We start from the raw sequence: 22161 nt of genomic DNA on the forward strand, positions 1-22161 counted from the left end.
AGATTCCCACCATAGCCGAACTGTGGCCTCATATACAAATCATGTAATCTCACCCATTTATTTACAGAAATTGGGAGCCATTGGGAGCCACTGGAAGTGTTTCAGTTTGCAGTTTATGCTATTTACTAAAATGCTCATTTCATGGGTTCCTAGACTGTACTGCTGATGCAACCATATAGAATGGTGGCCATTCCTTGATGGCCCAACACAATGTTGTTACTCATAACAACTACTTGTATGTCACTTTATCATTCGCATGCCACTGAAGGGTGTCGGGGTCGAGAATCAAGCATGGTTCTCTTTAATGGGGCTGCTGCCCCAGCACCAGTTTTAAGGTCGTGGCAAGCGGGGACAGGCATCGTGCTTACTGCACTGTATGTGGTTATGGGTAGTGCCAGTGTGGCTTGTGTGTGCTGGATGTTGGGGATGTATGTAAAGGGGATAGGGCTGCAGGTGGGCCATCCCAGAGTTTTTCATTAGTGACACAGGAGGCCTGGGGAATAAAACACGCATTGGCTGCACCAGGGAAATGCCAAATGCATGGAGCAAGGGTGGGCTCCGAGTGGGAGTATACAGCCAATGGATAGGACATGCCTACAAACCATAGAACATTCCAGAGTTGCCACCAGTCTACTCACAGCTCAGATGTTTTCCTACTCACCTCGAAAGACTCTGAAATCAGGAAGTGACTCCCTGTCCTGGCCCAGCCAATCAATGCTTATAATAGGAGGCAGAAGGGTGGTACAGAAAGTCATACAGCAGGCTTGACGCCTGGTCACGTCAGGCCGCAGCATAGAGCATTTCTTATGTCTGTAGCGGTTACAGGTGGGACCCGTGGCGTGGCCCCTGCTTTGGGAAGGCACCCGCTTGAAATGATGGCCAGGCTAAAGCCTCCCTTTTGGTCTGGGCCAGCCCTAGCATTGCCTGGCTCACCCAGTTCTACTGGTCATCAGCGACCATCAAACTCAATGTGCTGTGAAATATCTTCATTTCTCTCGAGCACCCTTCATTAAGCCCTAAACGGTTCATTATTACAGCTGGGCTGCTAGACCAATTCCAGGGCTGCAATATGATTCCGCACCACAAGCAATGTGCGGTGACCTCATGGGATCACGCCCATAGCGTACTACATTTCTGTACAATGGTATTTCAATTAAATTCTCACACATCCTGAAAACTTCTATCCATATTTCTTTTCAGATATCCAAGGGTAATGAAATGCATTGCAATCACACATCTTGTAAGCTTGTTTTCCCACAAAATATTCCCCAAAACACCTCATGTCATCCCCTAAACGCTTTTAATGTTGGACAAATGGACAATATGTATGCTTTTTCATTTTTGATTATTTAAAAGAAGGGGAAAGCTTTATCTTTGAGAGCATGTGTCTGTGTATCTGGCAAATAGCTGTTCACAGGTAATGCAATTAGAAGACCTAAAGAATGCATTAATTAAACCTTTGTTAAAGAAATCCACCCTAGATCTGGAAGTAATGAAGAACTACCGACCAGTGGCTCATTTAATTTGGCCAACAAAAATTCTAGAAAAAGTGGTGTGCACTGAGTTCCAGGCATTTGTAGATAAAGAGAAACTATTGCATAACCTCCAGTCAGGATATTGCCCGAACCATGGCACAGAGTTGGCTCTTTCAGCCGTTCATGATGATTTAAAGGAGGTCGCAGATAGGGGGGGGGGTTTACAGTGCTACTGATGTTGGATCTCTCCACGGCCTTTGATACCGTAAACCATCAGATAATGGCAGAACGAATCGGGCAGTTGGGAAAAGCCTTTGAAAAGGTTGTGAAATGGTTTGAGTCATTTCTTAAAGACAGAACTCAGAGGGTTATATTGGATGGTTTCATCTCACAAATGGTGGAGCTTGAATGTGGGGTCCTACAAGGTTCCTCCTTGTCCGCTCACTTTATCAACCTTTACTTCTGTCCTGTCTTTAGCATATTCAGGAAATATGGTCTGCTATTTCATTCATATGTGGATGTTACACAGCTGTATATTGAGCTTCAAAATAGTGAAGAGGTTTTTGAGAGAATTAACCAATGTATGAAGGAACTTAATGAATGGATGAATAACAACCATTTACAATTAAATGCAGCTAAAGCGGAAATCATACTGTTCAGTCCAAAGAACAAAAAGCCATCGGAAAGACAAAGTTCTCCTCCACTGATTCTAGGGGAACAAATGCAATATGCAAAAAAAGTTAAAAATGTAGGCTGCTGTTGTTAGGAGAATCTGATAGTGAGGTACAAGTAGGAACAAAAGTGAAAACAGTCCACTTTGCATTACGATCACTACGAAAGATATTGCCCTATATTCTGAAGGAAGACAGGGCAGTTGTGGTGGGGGCAATGACCAACCCCCACCTGGATTACTGCAATAGTTTGTTAGCAGGAATTCCTCAAAAACAAATGGGGAGACTCCAGAGAGCACAGAATGCAGCAGTAAGAGTAATTGGAAAGCTGAAGACAAGAGACCATGTGTCATCAATGGGGAGATCGTTCCACTGGTTGATGGTGGAGGACAGAATCAAATTTAAAATGGCATGGACAGTGTTTAAATGCATTAAAGGGCTTGTCCCCGCATACTTGGCTGACAAAATTGTATTACATCAGCCGAAAAGGCGTCTACGCTCAGAGGACAAGCTCCTACGCTGTACCCCATGAAACAAAATGCATCTCAAGAGGAGACAGAAGCTTTGGAGCTTATGGTCCTAAAGTTGGGAACCAACTCCCACTTGAAATTAGAAAGTGTGAAACTTTGGACCTTTTTAGAAAGAGGTTGAAAACATTTTTATTTAAATAAACGTGAAAAGATAACTAATTTAGGATGCCAGCTATTCCATGCACTTTTCTTATGAGTCTTCCTATCTTATAGTTGTCATCTGCGCCCGAATACGCTTTGCTCTGTCTGGTGCACGTAACAAATCATTCAAAATCAAAATCAAAATCGTTTTGGTAAGCTAAATATGTGGGTCATTTTGACACCCCTCTTATCTGCCATCTCCCAATATAAAAGGTGCAGGGGAAGGCCCTCGAAAGCAGAATATGTTAGAACGTAATGATCAATTGCATATCAGGAAAACTGATGAAGAGATGCAAATAAAACTTCATATGGAGAGAATAAAGGAGCTCAAAGCTGACATTTTAATACAGGTAGAAATATTTACGTTTTCAGGGGGCCTTGTAGATGTTTATTTCCCCCAATACATTTTTCACAAAGTACTCTGTCTGATACATTTCTGACAATCACGAGTACAGCATGTTTCAAAGACTCAAACAAAGAGCACGCGTAAAATATCAACATTACTCTAAGCATGAGTTCGGCACCCAAAAACCGACATTGTATACACATATTTATAAAACAAAAATGTGTTACATACGGGATGTACTCTTACTCCTCGCTCAGCTTGATTCCCAGTTCCACACTAAAATATAAAATGCATATGTTTGTGTTAATTTATTTGATCATATAACAACAACATAAGACATTATATTATTTTCCAAATGTAATGGTACACATTTTATCGACGATGAAGGCAAGTGTCAGCCCTGCAACGAATTGAACTTGGGATCACAGTCTGTACACCGATTCCTGAGGCAAGTGGTTATATCCATTAGCTCTCTTGCAGACGTCATGGTCTTACACGTTATACACGAACGGCGCGAAACTCAATGAAAATCGAAAAGTAAAACAACTTTGAAATACAATCCACAAAGAAGTTCGTCTCTATCCATGCGCGATCATACGATTCTTATTTTCGCTGCTGCAGTATGGTACTCTACCACCAGATGGCAATGTTTTACTAGTAATAGCAATTTACCGTCACAATAATGAAAGGCAGAAAGTATTTAAAAGGCAATATAGACTTAGGCAACATGATTAAAGACACCATAAGAAGTTTAAGGTAATGTAGTGAAACAGGGTTGTTTAAATGCGGTGAAGGTGAAATAAATCAGGCAAGAATCCTGGATGTTTCGCTCACAGGGAATTGGCAGTTTCTTTTAACAGCTCTTCATAGGCAGCAGCAGTACAGACAGGCCAATACATAAGGTCCATTTCAGTTTGTCAGAGGGAGTGGGTTGCAACGAACATGGTACATTTGAGACTGCGCTGTCTGATGACAGGGTGGAAGTGCATTGGATCCTTATGAAACACGAAATCCCTTCATTTGGCTCACATCTTAATAAAGAAGTCATGATAATGATGTGTTATTTATATAGCGCTTTCACCAAAGTGCTTCACATAGAGCATAGTTACATACAATAGCACCCAACTGAAGTTAGTAACAATTTATAGACCTCAGAAGGATGAAAGGCTGAGTTGGCCTTTCCAGAATTTGAACCTGCGATCCTGCAGATCACACACAGATCGCAGCAGCAAATGCTCAACACGCTGAGCTATTTTACTAGAAAGATGTACCATGCCCATTCTAAAGCGAATAAGAGAAATCACGTCTAATAGTGGGAGGCGCTACATCTGGCAGTGAACAACGCTTTTATGGAAGAATTTCAGATAGAGATTGACATTTACATTGGATTCTTAGTTCTCTAGAGTGTTTAAGTGGCATTTCACACCATTGAACATTCAAGACGCCATGCCAGTTCGTTCGATGTTTACATCAGCCTTAGAACACTGAGCTGGTGCAAGGTCTTCATAACTCAAAGGGGAGCATAATTATATTTTTAATCCTCTCATCACACTCATAACCTTTGACCTGAAACTTCACTAAGGCTCTTCTCTGGACCCACTCATTCTTAATGTGACACAAGGCCATCTGCTGAGGGTAGGATATCCTGCACTTTAAAAAAAAATGTTATCATAATAATTTTATGCTGGCAAATCAGTTTTAAAATGCACCAATGCAAATTTATAGTGCTAACGGTCTCAGCAAATCCATCAGCCGAGACAGATGTACATCACATCCTGCCTGGGCAAAGCCCGGGCAATGCCATACTAAGTCCCTGCTGTCTGCAGCTGTCCGCAGATGGAGGTGGTCTAACACAGACCCTAAGAGCTTCTTTGCACTCAATCGGACTACCATCTTCATACAGGCGATGGCAGCACTGCCTGTCTTGTAATGGCTTGGCAGGCGAAGAACGATGGTCTGGAGGGTTGCCCCGAGCAATGCCAGTGGTCAAGATTCAGTCTAAACCTTCCAGCCATCACCTCTTTGTTTTTGCTTTGTCACCCCGAGTGGGACGGGAATGCCCAGACGTGGGTCCCGTGCCTGCTGGGCCTAGAGACCCAAGCTACTCCTCACTGATGAGCACCAACAAGGGTGAAACATGTTTGGGGATGCTTGTGGTCTCGTGCAGAAGGGATGTGACCTAGCAGTTCGGGCTGGACTTCCCCTTTTGGGGTGGGGCCAAGCCTGATTTGCATATGGTCTTTCCCCTTCTGTAATGGCTTGGCAGGCGAAGAACGATGGTCTGGAGGGTTGCCCCGAGCAATGCCAGTGGTCAAGATTCAGTCTAAACCTTCCAGCCATCACCTCTTTGTTTTTGCTTCCATTCACTAGCACAACCATCACTGCAAACTGCTGGTTTTTTGACTCATACCATTCTGTTGCTGCTAACGTTGTTCTTCCTTCTTCCTGTGTGTAATATTATGCCACCACAAGCAATCCATCCACTTCTCGACTTACCTCTACTCGGAACTACGCCAATCTCATATATACTCCATGTACTTCAAACACTGCACTCATTGATCTTGGCTTATGGAATGTCAGATCTCTCTGTAATAAGTCCTCTGCTGTTCTTGATCTCTTTTTAAGACTTAATCTACATATTCTCTCCATTGCAGAGACTTGGATTCCTCCCTACAGCATCACTGTTGCTGCCTCTTTGACTACTTCTCAGACCTCTTTCTGTCATATCCCACCCCTTATCCCAGGGAGGGGGTATTTGCATTCTATATCACTCTTCCTTTACAATTGAACCCTCAACTTCATTCCGTCCTATCTATTCCTAATTTGAATTCTCATATACTACTTTTTCTAAACCTTATCCTATCTCATTCCTTCTTATCTGCCATCCCTCTGGACTTGTTGGCTCTTTTTGTGAAGACAATGACATTCTTCTCTCTATTATGCTTCCTTCTTCTATTTCTCTCATACTCCTGGGTGACTTCAATCTTCATTTTTCTTCCACCAACTCCACTCATCCTCTGCTCTCATTTCTTGACTCTCATCTTCTATGTCCTCTCTCTACCCCTCCTTCCCACATTTCCGGCTCTTGTCTTGATCTTATTTTTGTTTCTTCTTTGTCCGCCTCACCCATCTCATCACTTTCTGTCTATCTCTCTGATCATCACATTCTTTCTGTATCAATTATTCCTCAAGCCCCTACACATCCCTTAGCTTTTTCCCTCAAGCCACCCTTCTATCGTCATGATTTACGGGATTTCAGCATCCCACTCTTTGTTTCTTCCTGCATCTCAGTCCTACCTTCTCACTCCCCTTTTGCATTCTTGACTGCTGACAAGGCTTCTTTGACCCTTTTCCCTTCTCTATCTTATTGTTTAGATACTCTTTACCCTACTTTACCATTTTAGCCTACCCGTAAACCTTCCCAACAATGGCTCTCGCTTCATCTCCCTTCCATGGTCCACCTTCTTCGTCCTCTTGAAAGACATTGGCTTAAGTCCAAATCTACGGCTGATTATTCTTTATACTTTTTCTATCATGCTCTTTATGATGATAACTTATTTTCTGTCAAATGCTCTTACTTCTCTGATCTCCTAGACACACGATCAACCCACTCTAGGCGTCTTTTTCAAATTCTCTCTTCCCCTACTCTTGACTATTCGGTTAGATCTACTCTTTCAGATTCTGACTTGGCTCAATTCTTTTCTTCAAAGGTGGCTTCACTTCGCTCTGATATTGAAGCCTCTGTTTTTCCAATACCAGCTATGTCTCCTATGCCAGTTCTCTCTGTTTCCATTTCCTATTTCAAACCTATTACGAATATGGAGACTTCTCTCCTATTGGCTAAAGCTCATCCGACTGCTTCCCCTGCAGATCCGATCCAGTGTGCACTCATTCCCAAATCTACCCACCCCTTGTTTCTTATCTTACCTCTTTCTTTAACATTTGTCTCTTGACGTCAACTTTTGCCTCACCCTTTAAACACGCTTCTATTATTCCAATTCTAAAGAAACCTATTGCTGACCTCTTGCTTTTCTCAAATGTTTGTCCTATTTCTTTATTGTCTTATCTCTCTAAACTACTTGAATGGTTGGTGTATTCTAAAGTTTCTACTTTTGTTTCTAATTCTTCAGTGATTTCAGTCGGGCTTTTGCCCCTGTCACTCCACTGAACTGCTCTTCTCTGTTCTGAATTCTTTGCTCAATGAAGGCTATTTTAAACACTCAACTCTTCTTATTTTGTTGGATCTTTTGGCTGCAATCAACACTGTTGATCACTCCCTTTTACTGGCTTCTCTCTCATCTTTTGTTTTTTCTGGCTCTGTCCATTCTTGGTTCCAATCATACCTGTCCCAAAGAAGCTTTTCTTTCTCTTGGACCAGTAAAACAGAGGACACTTTCTCGTTTTCCCATCATGTCCCACAAGGGTCTGTTCTGGGTCCTTTTCTGTTTTCCCTTCATACTTCTTCTCTCACTGCAGTTATTTCCTTGTTTGGTCTATCACATAATGTGCATGCTGATGATACTCAGCTTTTCCTGTCCTTTTCTTCTTTTTCTTCTGGTATTCACCACAGACTGTCCTCTTGTCTATTAACTATCAAATCTTGGATTTTGACTCATTATCTCATTAATACACTTAACGCTCTTTGCTGCTAACACTGTTACTCCTCCTATTTCTCCCTCTTTTGCTTAATTTACCCCATCCCAGCTTTCTATTTCTCCCACTGCTTGAAGTTTGGGGTTTCCCCTTGACTCAGCCTTATCCTTTACTCACCATATCTCTCTGTACTTGCGCACCTGTCGCTTCCATTTCTACAATATCCGTAAAGCTTGTCCCTTTCTGACTATTCAAGTCACAAAATTGTTTATATCCTCTCTGATCTTCTCCCAATTGTTTTATTGTTCTACCACTCTCTTTGGCCTTCCACTTCCTCATCTTGCTCCCCTGAAATCTGTTTTGAATGCCTCCATCCGTCTTCTTTGTCTTCTCTCCTTTCGTGACTCTGTTTCTTCTTCCCTTTCTACTCTTGTATGTTTATCTTTTCAATCTCAAACTTAAATTTAACTTGTTATGTCTTGTTTTCAAGTCTCTATATTCTTTTACCTGACTATCTCTCCTCTCTGGTTTGATTCTATACTCCCTCCCGATCTCTTCATTCTTCTTTCCAATTACTTGTCGTAGCTCCACATCCTACCTGTGCTCAGTCTCACTTTCGGTCCTTTGCCCTTCTGGCTTCATGCATCAAAAAGGCCTTTCCTTATTCCCGTTGTTCTGTTTCTGTCTATTCTTTATTTTGTAAGTCGCTGAAGTCCTATTGTCTTCACCCTGGTTAAAAGGACAGATTTCTTTTATTGTTATTGTTATTCATCTTTATTGTACGGTTTTGATTCTCTGTACAGCACCTTGGCTTAAGACGTTATATAAAATGCAAATTAATATAATTACAAAATATAAATACAAATGTGCCTTCTGCCACAGATGACCACAAGCATACACCAACCCATGAAGACAGTTTAAGCTTAAAAAGGGTTCCAATAAGGGGCATCCCTCTAATATTCCCCAGGTGTCCCTCCACCCTAGCCCAGAATTCCATAAATCCCAAGGTTTTCACTAGAGATCAGTACCCCTTACTTCTAGGAACTGACTGGCTAGTTGTGAAGGTCTCATTGAACCCACCTTATCTCTGTTACTAGCTCACAGGTCTTCTAGATAAATCTTCACCTGGAGTCCCACACAAATATTTCTCTTAAAATGTGGTGCCACCCAATTGCCAAGGTCTCACATGATCTCTAGCTGTCATGCTCTAATGCTACTCACCCTGATGTTCTTTTCTCCTTTCCCATTCTCCTCCGCCGTTCCCATTATCCAATGTTCCTTTCATTCTCTCTCTTCCACTGTCCCTACAATGTTATTCCACCTACTACTGTTCTCCTTCTCTGCTACTCTCCACTCCCCTATTTACTCATCTCCATTCACTTTCCTCTCTACTGCTCTCCAGTGTACTACTCATGACTACTATTTCACTCTGCTATACTCTCCTCCCACTACTTTCTACTACTTTCACCTCTAACTACTTTCTACGACTCTCTCCTTTACACTCCCCTCCTACTGATCTCCCCAGCCCTATACTACACCCCTCCTTATCTCCCAGCGACAATTCTTTCATTATCATTTACCTTTCTCACTTATTGTCAATTACTCCCTGTACACTTTCTTAAACTCAGCAACTCTGCTTAACATGCAGTTACCCTCACACCCAAGTACAACTTCCGCTCACCAACAAAACCTCGCCTTGCACATGCACTTTGTAATTTTCCTCAACATGCCACTGCACTACTCATCCTCCACTTTCTCTCTCTGTCTCCCTTCTCCTCCCTGGACCTCACCGACACTGCCTTGGCCTTCATGCCCAATGTTATTATCACCTTTCCATTGGCACTCTGCCGCAGCAGGTTCCCTGGGCCAATCCCTGACTTCCTCTTCCCCTGGTGATGGGTCATAGAGTGGAGAAACCATAAGAATCTGTTAAGCCCCACCCCCTTTTCACTTGCAGGACCACTGGCATTCTGCCATGGTGGCCCACTACAAAGAATGTCAACTTCGTATTCTTGGTTGAAGGGGTGTCTGGATTGGCAATCTGTGTTACCACCTCGTTCTGCTGGCTTTCTGTTTGCTGCCGCAGCTCGTGCTGGTGAGCGGTATGATCGTGCCTCTGATGCAAGGAGCCCTGGTTTCAGTGGTCCTTCGGTACAAGAGAGAAAATGCTGCCCATCATGTTGTAAGGCATGGATGGGGCAAGCAAAAGGAGTACTTTGCAATTTCAGCCAGGCACATGTAGAGGGAACAGAGAATGAGGCCATCACAAGTCCATCACCCCACCTCTAAGAAAGGACTGACTTTGGCACACAACCTGGTAGGCCTCCTGACCCAGGCCTAGAGGGATTCTCATTACTCTTGACAGAGGGAACCAGTCTACTGGCATCTACAGCGTCAGCTCTGTGCTGGCATAGAGTAGTTTCAAAGGTCACATTTGCATGCCTGCCAGTTGCCTTTTAACTGTCTGCACTTCTGATCTAAATTCTGATGATTCTGTAAACTAAACAATCTGGTGGCACATGCATCTGTAACTATAAGCCATACCTGTTTTGGAATGGTGACTGTTTGAATCACACAATGTTTGAGTCACCGCAACTGGGTATCACTCCAGTTGTCAGCTCTGTGAGCAGGGCTTAACTATGACAAAACCTCTTTACGTTGGAGCCTAGTATCATTCTCTTCACAGCTGCCATGTGGAACAATAGCAAGGATGCATTGTCTGCTTCACCAGCAGCAGGATTAGCACCTTCCCTGTAGGGGATCAAAACCTTCCCCAGGATGCTTCCTGGGGATGGTGCTTCAGAGGCAACACATACATAACATGGCCAGCCTCATACCAGAGTGATGATCACTGAAGTCCTTTTGAAACTAGCAGACATGTGAAGGGGGCAGAATTAGAGTAGCCAGAAAGAGAAGGTAAGCCTGAAGAAGTGACATACACATCGTTTTCTTATTGGGGTCTATTTCCATGTCCCCTCCATTTCCTGAATTCTAGGTACTCTGGGTGTAATGTCATGAGGCAAAGGCTACTTGTTAAAACACAGGGATTGCGCACCATAAAGCAGGCTTGCTTTCAACCAATTCCCTGTTGCACTTTGCCTTAAAAGGAGAGGTGCACCTCTCAATTTTAATTCATATCTTGACTTCTACAAGAACAAGAAGAATTAATTTGGAACTCTGTTTGGGATAAAGTCTACCTCAATGTCTTCTCCCCGGGAGGTGCCAGGGAGTTGAAGACAGAAGGCATCCAAGGCAGAGGAGAGTTTTTCCACTAACCATCCCAAGGAAACAGTGGGGCTGACTGCTTTGGAACTAAGGCTGACTTCTTGTGAACCAAGGACTCAGTGTAGCTGTGCTGGAATCAGGACCCTGTTACTGGAAGTGAAGGAACCCTTTAGGTACCGGTCAAGCTCCCTACATTCCATGTGCTGCAGAAGGACTGTGGTTATTTCTGGAGCCCCTGGATTTGGGACTCCGGGCAACCCAGAAGTCCAAGAGAAATGGAAATCCAATTTCGCTGCCATCAGCCATCTTCAGGCCTCTTTGGCATGATCAATGCCCTTCAAGCAGACATTTTAATGCCATCTCACTTCAGTGAAGATCACTGCCACCTCAGCACTCTAGAGGTATCCAACGCAGAGTGTTCTGAGCACCGCAATGATCCAACAGAATCTCATCTCTACCCGACTTGAACCACTGGAAGACATTGTGTCACTTGCTGATTCAACACTGCAAAAGCATCGTTTCCACCGAACTTGACCCTGTTGGGACCAATCGACTTGCACCATCACAAGTTGTCATGCACCTATCATCTGGAACACAATCCCGGTGTTGGGTCTGAATGCCCCCACAATCACCAATTTTGCAAAGCTCTCAAAACATGGCTTTTTCAACAACACCTGACCAAGGCAAATTCCAATGGACACATATACCAATACACAGAGCTCACAGTGCTGCACTACTGTTAAAAGATGCCGGTCCAAAAGCTGGCTACCCACACTCTGTACAGCGCTCTGCTGCTCTCAAGCTACAGCTGCACTTTGAACAATAAAAAAAATAAAAAATAAAAGTAGACTTGATACACGCAGAGCCCCACCACAACGCTGGCTCAATGCTGACTGGCCAATGGATCAACGCAACTCACACCATACTGAAACTGGTTTGAATGCCGGAAATTGTATAGAAGCCTGGCTCAATGCTGATGAGCACCCAGGACAAAGAAATACAAGACTGTGAAGAAGTCCTGTCCTCCTGATCAACTTTTGTGAACATGGTGGAGTTTAAGCCCCCCTTCTCTGCCTTTTTCTTACAAGACACCTTCTTGAACATTGACATTGTGCCAATTGAGTGCCTGAACACCCCTGCTCATCTACCAAGAGTGCTATTCTACAACAGTTGCATTGTCTGCATCTTTCTTTAGCGGGCTGGGTTTTTGCTTTTGTATTTAGTTAAGTTATTTGCATGTTTTTGTTTAATGAAAAGTCTATATTCATTAGAGCCTTGATTGTACATTATTTTATTTTAGAGTGTGTATACTTTTGCTGTCTGGATTGCAACTGTTATCACCTCACACTCCTCGGGAAGATAATGCCTGCCTCTTTGCTACCACACAAGGAAGAATAAGATTTGGGCTGTGCCTATTTCAACTTTCTGATTGTGATTGATGTTTAGTAGCAGTGTGGAGTTGAGTAAGCAGTTCAGGTATTACCCATCCCTGTAATCCTGTCATTTTGTAGCACACAACATTTATGCTCATCCCAGAGTTGAAATCATTCTGTTATATATGCACCCCATGTAGAACTACGCAGAGGCAATCGAATTGTGCTCAGGTAACAAGGAAAGCCAATTCACTGACTTTCTCCAGGAAATCAACTATTGAAACAATTTGAATCTATATCCTAGATCAGGGGACACCCACCTTTGACTTGAAAGATGTTTTAAACTGCAACTAACATCAACAGTAGCTAATATAGTAAATGGTGCGGGATCCTGGAAGTGGTAATCCATCTGGAGAGACTGTTGCAGACCCATGTCCTAGACAAACCAAGGTAACCATTTTCCAAACCAAAGTGCCCCTTTGGTCACGTTATAAATGTCCCGAGGCAGTATGACCTCACCCACAATTTATAACCAAAAATGAAAACCTTGGCAATCCTCCATGATGCCAATCTTACATTCTCCCCACAGATAGGCACCAAGGAAACAGGTTGGCCTTTTATATGGGCAGACATTTGTCAAATTGATATATTTATAACATTTATAACATTACAATTTGTATCTATTACAAAATCACTGTAATACAATCAATACAATGTTAATTCTAGTCTTTACCTTGCTATAGAAAATAAAAAAATAATCTGCTTGCCCTACCAATTACACATTGTTTCAACCTATACCTCAGGAAATCAAATTACTTTTTCATTATTCCTATTCTCACATATAGCCAATGTTTGCTTTTAGGTACAAGTCAATAAATATAAGTCATCAGAAGTAGATTGTTAAGTATGGTAAAGTGAATTCTGAGAAAGACCCAATACTTTGAATTGAAATGGATGTTTGCCTACTTCAGAATAATTTCAGATTACATTTGGATTGCTTCAAATAACCGGAGTTACTTTTGGTGAATAGGGTTACATTTGAAATATTTGAGATTGCTTTCACCGTACTTGAGATTGCTGTTAGATTATGTCAGGCTACTTTCAAATTACATTTTGATTTCTTCATATTACAGTATGGGTATTTCAGATTACTATTGCATCACTGTGGATTGCTGCATATTATTTCAGACTGTTTTATGATTACTTCAGATAATATTTGCATCACTTTCAAATTACTTTATTTTGAATGAATGCTGATCATGTTCTTATTACTTCATACAGCAGTGAGTAGTATGTATTAATTTGTATTACTTTGGGTGATTGCAGATGACTTCAGAATGCATTTAAATTATTTCAGATTACTTTAAATTAATTTCAGGTGACTTCAGGTGTAGTCTGTAATATGTCCTATTACTTTTGAATACTTCCGATTGCTTTGGATTTCTTCAGAAATATTTTGGATATATTTTGGATTGTGTCTAGTTTCTCAGATAATTTAGGATTGTTTTTTATTACTTCCAATTACTTCCAATTACTTTCAGATTACTCTCTACTAGTTTCACTAGATTACTTTTCCATTTGTTCAGTTTACTTCTGATTACTTCAGTTTTGTTCTGATTAGTTCTGTTTGCTTGTGTTTACTTAAGATTAGATTTGAAATAATTCATATGACATCAACCAACTTTATATTAATTTCTAATTACCATGTATTACTTCACATTACATACAATTTATTTGAATTATAGGGTGTACCGATTACTTCTGAGCACCTTATATAACAGTGGATTAATTTGAATAACTTATTTTAGATTACTTACTTCCCTCCATCATTGACGTTAGAAACATACATGAGTAAGTAAATACAGTCCTCTTTTTGTGATTTTGATTTTGCAAATTATAAAAGGTATCACTTTATGTAGTTGTCTCCTTCTGGTTGTAGAACTCTCTATAAACTATACTCATTGTTTGTTTTCAACACATCTTGTACTTGTTTTTTAACTTTATCCACCCTACCTAACCCTAATCTTGTATGTCCTATCTACTTTGTATACTTTATCATCATCCACTTTAAATACCTTCATGAGAGGTAATGTATTGTATTGACACCTTTTAAGTACCATTTTATCACTACTGTCTATTCTGCCATTTATAGTCGATGCTCAGATATATTTTAGAGAAAAAATTGTGATCGACGCGGCTATACAAAAAGTGAGGCGATTGGTGTATTGAGGAACGCGCCCAGCAACAACAACGACCAGGGTATTTAAAGAGCACAACGTTGCTACCCATGGGTAAATGTGACTCCCTGTGCAGCCGCAGCTATATTTTGGCAAATGGCATGTTGTGTGTTTGTGGACGTGTGATAGCCATGGTTACTGTTGATGCGACCAGTGGAGCATAGCAACAAACTAGACTATCGAAAACTTGTATCAAGTGCAGCACAAGAAGTAGGAAAAGTTATTAGAAAATTAAACACCTTGATAATGGATGAAGTGAGCATGGTATCTAACTTGATGCTAGCTTTCATTCACGTGCGAATGCAAGAGGTTTTGAAGACTGACTATAATGGTTTGTTTGGAGATAAACATGTACTTGTTTTTGGAGACTTGTTACAATTAACTCCTGTGAAAGGTCAACCAGTTTTCAAAATGCTGCAATCTAAGGATATTCAAAAAACTATAGGAAGTATTGGTCATTTTACCCTTTAAACTTTGGAATTGTTTTGAATTCCAGGAACTTATCATTAATATGAGGCAATCTGCCGACTTAGGCTATGCTTAATAAGATTTATATAAGTGTTCTTGAGAATGTGATAGTAGTCTTTAAGGGAAGACTGATTTCTAACATGTTTTATACAGATTGTAGTCCGTCTGATGTCATTTTGACTCTCCAGGAAAGATAGATTCCTAGTGTTGCTTTGATGTGCACACTTGCAGAGTGTAACACATTTAGCTCTACAATGCTACTGTCAGAGATTTAAAATATGTAGAGATAAAATCGTGTGATGATTTAGATGGTCATGTTATTCTATTAGAGTTGGATAAGAGAGCAAAAGCTCAACTAGAGAATTCAATTTCTAAATAAGCAGGTCTAGAAGCTGTTTTTAAACTGTGCATCAATGCACAAGTAATGTTAAAAAGGAACATAAATGTAGGAATTAGTCTAGTCAATGGAGCAATGAGAAGAGCGATTGCATTTCACACTTTTCCCCATAGTACAAATATGGAGCATGTTGGAAGTAAAGTTTGATTGTGTAGAAGAAGCTCATTTGATTCCATTGTGCTCTGCATATGCCATTAGTATTCATAAATTACAAGGGTTGACTTTGGAAGAAGCACTTATTGACATTGGTCATACAGTGTAAAATGTTCTGATCTTCTAACTAAAGAATTCCAACACTGCAACAACTAGTTTTTAATAAGTGTGTATTGATTATATTTCAAAGATACAGTGTAGAAAATTAACGTCACCAATGGGTGTTGTAAATAGTCAAGTTTCTATTAGTTAGAAAACTTTTAAGACGTATGCAATTATTTTTCATGAGGGGGCATTCATTCACTGTAGACATTTCACAACATGGGTGCACACAGAAGTAGATTGGCTTGTTTTTAATGACTCTATAGTCACAAACCAAGCTAGATTGCCAAAGGGTTTAAAGAATGCGTAATTAATGTTGTTAGAACCAACATTTAAAAAAAATATGTTTTATATTCTTTGTGAATAAAAAAAAGAAAAAGAAAAGTTTGAAATGCAAGAATAGGGTAATATATGTTTTATGTAAAGTAGAAGATGGATTGTTAATAGGATGTATTTTAAAATGAGTATGAAAGAAATGTAGAGATAATATTCTTAAGATTATATAAATTACAAGAGAAAACATCATTCTACACTCTTCTACTTTTTTATTGTGTAAAACAGTGTATATTTTAATATGTACAACTGTTTAAGTGCTAGATTACATTAATGGTTCAATGCACATTACTTTGAGTGATAGGGAGTGTAGAAGGTCATGACTGTTTACATATGAAACAAGCAAACAGTAGGATCTAGGTATAAAAACAATAAAGTGCAATGTTTGTAAAATAAATGGCATCTAACTACCAATAAGAATTTTAGGGAAGGATTTAGATATACTGTGTTTGCTAGTTATGTGTGTAGGTGGTCAAAATAAGAACGCACACGTTTAAAGAAAGTATTCCAAGTCAATTAAAACATGAAAACAGCTTACTTCAAGTGTTAGTTAGTACAATGTTTAAAGATGTTCTATTTGCAGTGGGGATGTTTTCAGCAAAGTCGTACAATGTATTGAGCAATTACACTGTGGACATTTTTTGTTTTTTATAGTAGTTTATACAGAATTGTAATTAGTGTCTTAAGTGTGTAGGTGGCCAAAAAAAAGAAGCACACCATATTAAAAAAAGAAGTATTGTAATTGTTAAGAAAGGCATCACGAGGGCGCTGAGTACCTGTTAATCCAGTTGAAGGTCTCAGAGAAGATGCCAGACTGTCGGAAAGTCCTGTGGAGGTTTGGATGACGCGGGAAACCAGCCCAACTCCCACCCGAATGGGAACCGGGTTGAAGGTGAACCAGCTTCAACGCACGGGTGCGCTATCCCCTGATTTACGTGACGTCAGGACAGTGCAGGCACTGACAGGGGAAGCATGTTCTGTTGATAGTTCGAGGTCCCTCTGTAGACAACAAGATCCAGATGATGGAGGAACCATAGACATAGACAAGATGTGGTAATGGAGCTGACGAATCCAATAGGGCAGCGTACCAGAGTAGGACAAGAGGCCGATGAGTCCAATAGGCAGCGTACCAAGGTAGAACAAGAGGCAGGATAGGCAAGCAAGGCAGGGGATCCCAAAAGATGGAGCAGGACCAACCCAAACGACCAACCCAAAAGAGGGAACAGAAGGGGAACCACCCCTGGGAGATGGGGTCTAGGTCAGGGTAAACAGTAGAGGACCCTACCCAGGAGCAGGGAGCAGGGAGTAAGGTCCAGGACAGCACAGCCAACAGGAAGAACCAGAAAACAGGAAAAAACAGGAGTCAGGCCAAAAGGTAGGTCAGGAGCTCAAGGAGTCAGGACACGATCTGAATGAAACCACGTTAAGACACGGTTAGTAGAAATGGCCCGGCTCCTTATAAAGGGCTACCAACACCTGGGAGGCTTGGAAGGCAAGCCGTGCTGTTTCCCAGGCATTGGTATGCCCAGAGAGAGGCTCGGACGGATAGTCCGTCCCAGCCCGAGCGCCCTGTGCACTGCGCATGCGCAGAGAGCGAGACACGGCCGCCCACGCATGCACAGTCCAGCGTGCATGGGAAACCCGGAAGCGCCTGGGAACAGATACACCCCAGGACTCCCCAAACAAAAGTGTGGATACATCTGCCAGGATGGGGCATGCCATGAGTGGCAGGAGGATCCCAAACCCCAGTTAAGCAGGGACATTAATGGCAGTGTAGACATACTTTTTATGTTATAAAACGAAGTTTAATTTCATTAAAAAAGTATTCTACACTGCACACAATTTTGTGTGCATACAGAAGTTTAAATAACAATTCCCCATTTTGAAAAATGTCAAATATGATGTCTACATTTTGAAATGTCATTATTAACTTCTCATGTGTGTATGTGGCCAAAGAGAGGATGAACACAGACGTTACTAGAAGTATGGAAATTACATTTGTTAGGTTCTTAGTGTAGCTTTTGCTAAGTGTTAATACTATTACACACACAGACACACACACATACACATTTTTACTGTCTACCTATTTGAAATATTGGCTATACTTTAAAAAGATGTATACTCAAAATAATGTTGTCTTGGTTTCCTGGTTAAGGTTGCGTAAATTAATCTGCAATTAGTCTGCACATTTGAAATGATTTAAAAGTACCTAATGTTTGTACAGTATTGTACAGTATTGTAACTTATCTTCATTGTAGTGAAATGCCTTTATAGGTGCACACACTATTGCAAAACCAAGTTCGTAGTTACCTAAATGGTTAGAGCATTTTAGGTAATCATACAGCATTTATGTTGTCTATACTACACTGTAAATACCCGTCTCTTTGAAAGTATTATTCTTTTAAGGTTTTTCTGACAAAATGTTTATTTTATAGAATTGTTAACATTTTATTTAACGTGTTATATAGATATACTTGTTGAAAGTTAGATAGTATATAATCTCCCTATATATACATAACACGGCCCGCGGTAGCAGGCATCGAGTTATGGTAAAGTTGCTAAACTCATAGGAAGACCACTTTTTCAGCGGCTTATAACTTCGCTGCCCCTGGAGGAATCCTCCCCAAACTTTGCAAAAAAGGTATATGGGCCGCTCCGAATTTTCCCGGCAAGTTTGGTGAGGTTTTGTGCAGGGGGGAGGAGGGGGTTTATAGGGAGGTCCCAAATTAATTATTTTCCCCATAGACTGAATGGGCAAAAACTTTGCGCACGGCTACCAAATTTGCAGCAGGAGCTTGGGTCAGAAAGCGTGCCTTTGTGTGTTTGGTGGAAATCCGACCAGTACTTTTGTTGCAAAGAATTGAATTGTAGGTCTAAAAAAATGAGTGATATCTGGCTCTGCTCTACGGACTAATTTCCCTGTTCGCTCCGCGGACAGAAGTCTCATTGGCTTGCAGTACGCCGTGCTGGTGACAAACTTTGGACGCGTCTGATGGCTGGCTGGAGAGAAGCGTGCTGTGCGTCAACGTTTTTGGGAAACGCTGCCATGGTGTATCGGAGGACAGTGCGCTGGCGAAAGGGACTGAAAAATATAATGTATGACATGTGGTGGTGGGAAGAGGGGATGGAAAGGGTGGGGGAGAGAGAAGTGGTTCATCACATCACAGATATGTGAATATTAGGTGGATGAAGACAGTGGTGTGGCTGCAGTATCTGTGCATACTGTGCCAATTCGCCGGTCTCTGCACAGGCCCCAACCATGTGTGGTCAATTCAGGCAGCCTTCGTTATGGTACAATAGCTTGTGCAGCAACCTCTTACAGTGCTGCCTGGTGGTACCTGCAGACGGGGAGTGCATTGCAAAACATATATTACGGCATGTGGTGGCGGGAAGAAGGGATGGAAAGGGTAGGGGAGTGAGAAGTGAATCATCTGAGATATGTCAATAGGTGGACGAAGACGTTGATGTGCCTGCAGTGCCTTTGCGTATAGCGCCAATTCACAGATCTCTGATCAGCCGCCTTGCATGTGTGCTGCATGCAGGCAGCCTTTGTGACGGAACAATAGCTCCTGCAGCGACCTCTTACCATGCTGACTGGTGGCAGCTCAATTGCAGAAGGAGAGTGATTGCAAAACTTATAATACGTCATGGGGTGGTGCGAAGAAGGGATGGAAAAGGTGGGGGAGTGAGAAGTGGTTCATTTCATATATGTCAATAGTTGGATGAAGACGGTCGTGTGCCTGTTGTATCCGTGAATATTGCGCCAAATCCGGGTGCCTCCACGGGTAACTACATTGTGATAGGAATTGCAGTTAGCCTGCGTTACGGCACGATAGCTGGTGCAGCGATCTCTTCCCGTGGTCAGTGATGGTAGAGCAATGGCAGAAGGGGAGTACAATGAAGACCACATGAAACTTGAAACATACAGTGCACTACAGTGTGTTGTGTGTGCTAAGCACGTAGCCCCTTCGATGCATGGGTGGGCACCTTGCATCTACAAGTATGTGCCCTGGGATGAAGTAGGTTTCACATTGTTGACTTTGGTATATGGTGTGTCCTCATTTCCATACAATGTTGGTTTCATGGTTGTGGGGATTGGTTGCACATCGCATAGTGTTTAGTCCATGCCTGGACCTGATGGAGTGACGAGTCCTCTAGTGTGTCCCCTGGGTGCAGTGGTGAAATAATGGATGCTTAGAAGCGGCTAGGGGTGAAGCGCATGTATCTGGCCACTTGTTCACCTGCATGACTCTGTTATGTTGTGCTGGGTGTGGCCAGGGGCTACACTGTTGGGTGCATGGTGAAAGGCCATAGGCTGTTGGCTAGGCACCAAAGAGCCTAGTCCTGCACCATAGCCATGGCACCATAATGCAGGCATCCATTTTTAAGGATGCTTATCTCCGAGGGTGGTGACGTTCAAAGAATGGTTCTGCAGGACATTGTAGATGCGGTAGAACAGCACAAGTGACCTGATATGCCTACAGTACCATATGGTGTAGATTAATGCACGTCTTGCACATTAGGGAGCAACATGTCGCTATTTGCATTTGGTATGGGTTGCCCTTTATACCATCCATCCTATGTAATATTTGTGGATTGAGGTACGTGGCCAATGTTCCCGTTCATGATGCCATTATGTTGTGCTGGGTGTGGGTAAGGCCTAGACTATTGGGTACATGGCCAAAGGCCATATGCCGTTGGCCATGCACGTAAGAGCCTAGCCCTTGACGACAGCCAGCACAACAAAATGCAGCCATGCAGGGTTAACTCTGCATCTCTCTGAGGATGGTGACCTTTGAAGAAAGGGTGCTGAGAACATGTTACATTTGGTGCAACAACCAAAGTGAGGGGATATGCGTTCAGTAGTTAATGGTGTAGGTCATTGCACGTGTTGCAAATTAGGGAGCCATATGTTACCATTTCCGTTTGCTATGGGATGCCCTTTACAAGACCCTTGCTTGAGGAAGTGTTTTAACATTTTGCGCCATGAAAGGAAGTCATCAGCATCATAAAGCTGCAATATGGACAATGTACACAGCCATTCACATACTGTTCAGCACAGCCAACACAAAGTCATGGAGCCATGCATGCAAAGATGTAGCCAGGGTGAAAGTTGGCAGGCCCAATTGCAGATAGGGAGTGCATTACACATGACATGAGCAGTAAAACATGGAGAGTACTAGGGTGTGCTGTGTGTGGTGAGGGCTTAGCATCTCGGATGCATGGCTGGAGGCCTTACACATACAGTTGTGTGTATTGCTTGCAACTACTCTTCAGATTGTTGCATTTTTTGTGTGGTTTGTGAGTTGTGCATGCATTGTTGATTCCATGGGTGTGTTAATTGTTAGCACATGGTACATTTTCCAGTGTATTGCAGGAGCTTATGGCGTGAACAATTCTACAGTGTGTCTACCGAGTGCTGTGGTGAGAGACTGTGTGTATACCGGTGCATAGGGTTCAACTGCATAGTGTATGTGCTTGGGTAATGTGCATTGCGCATAGTACTATCTACTGTTCTGCACTTTCAAGTACTGCATCATTGCAGTTGGTGCAGTGCTGGGAGGATAAAAAAAATAAAGCTACCTGCAGTTATTGCTGCTGCGTGCTGCTCTGGGTGGCTGTGGACACTAAAAGCATGGATAGGTTCGGAGAACTGTTAACTGGAGGTGCTTTCACATGACGCAAGATGTGTACTGTGAGTGTGTAATGGTACGTGTGCAGTGCTGTACAGAATTGATAGTGTTTGTTGCGGAGGTCTTGGATGTGAATGCTATATGTTTGTGTGACTATTTAATACTACGTAATGCGGGAGTGTTGCAAATACAATCATGGAAACAGAAGAAGGACTGCCTTTGCTTTACTGGGGTGTGGCCCTCGCTGTAGCTGGGAAGGCACGCATGGTACATTCTGCCCTTCTGAGCATAAAGCCTTTGCAAATCGAACTGTGCGGATTATCCAATCAGGTGTCGAGGGTGTGGTTCACAGGAAGGGGTGGTGATATTTTTCCCCAAACCTCGATGCAGTGAGGTTGGCAGAGATGGACAGATGCAGAGTGCTGATCGTGGGTGATACCTTTGTGCAAGATCTGCACAGGTATGCCGTGGACAGAGGCTTTGC

The 22161-nt window shown here is 42.1% G+C and overlaps 1 protein-coding gene across 2 annotated transcripts in view; it reads right to left on the reverse strand.

The window, feature by feature from the left end:
- The window catches only part of PPFIA2 (PTPRF interacting protein alpha 2), a 2558488-nt gene that overhangs the window by 2044905 nt on the left and 491422 nt on the right, over nucleotides 1-22161 (reverse strand). For both annotated transcript variants that reach the window (XM_069629312.1, XM_069629311.1), the window contains exon 3: nucleotides 3395-3439. In XM_069629312.1, coding sequence (XP_069485413.1) covers nucleotides 3395-3439 — 45 coding nt within the window. The remainder of the gene's footprint in view (nucleotides 1-3394; nucleotides 3440-22161) is intronic.

The sequence above is a fragment of the Ambystoma mexicanum genome, chromosome 12, assembly GCF_040938575.1.
Source record: "Ambystoma mexicanum isolate Mex_15411 chromosome 12, UKY_AmexF1_1, whole genome shotgun sequence".
Taxonomy (NCBI): domain Eukaryota; kingdom Metazoa; phylum Chordata; class Amphibia; order Caudata; family Ambystomatidae; genus Ambystoma; species Ambystoma mexicanum.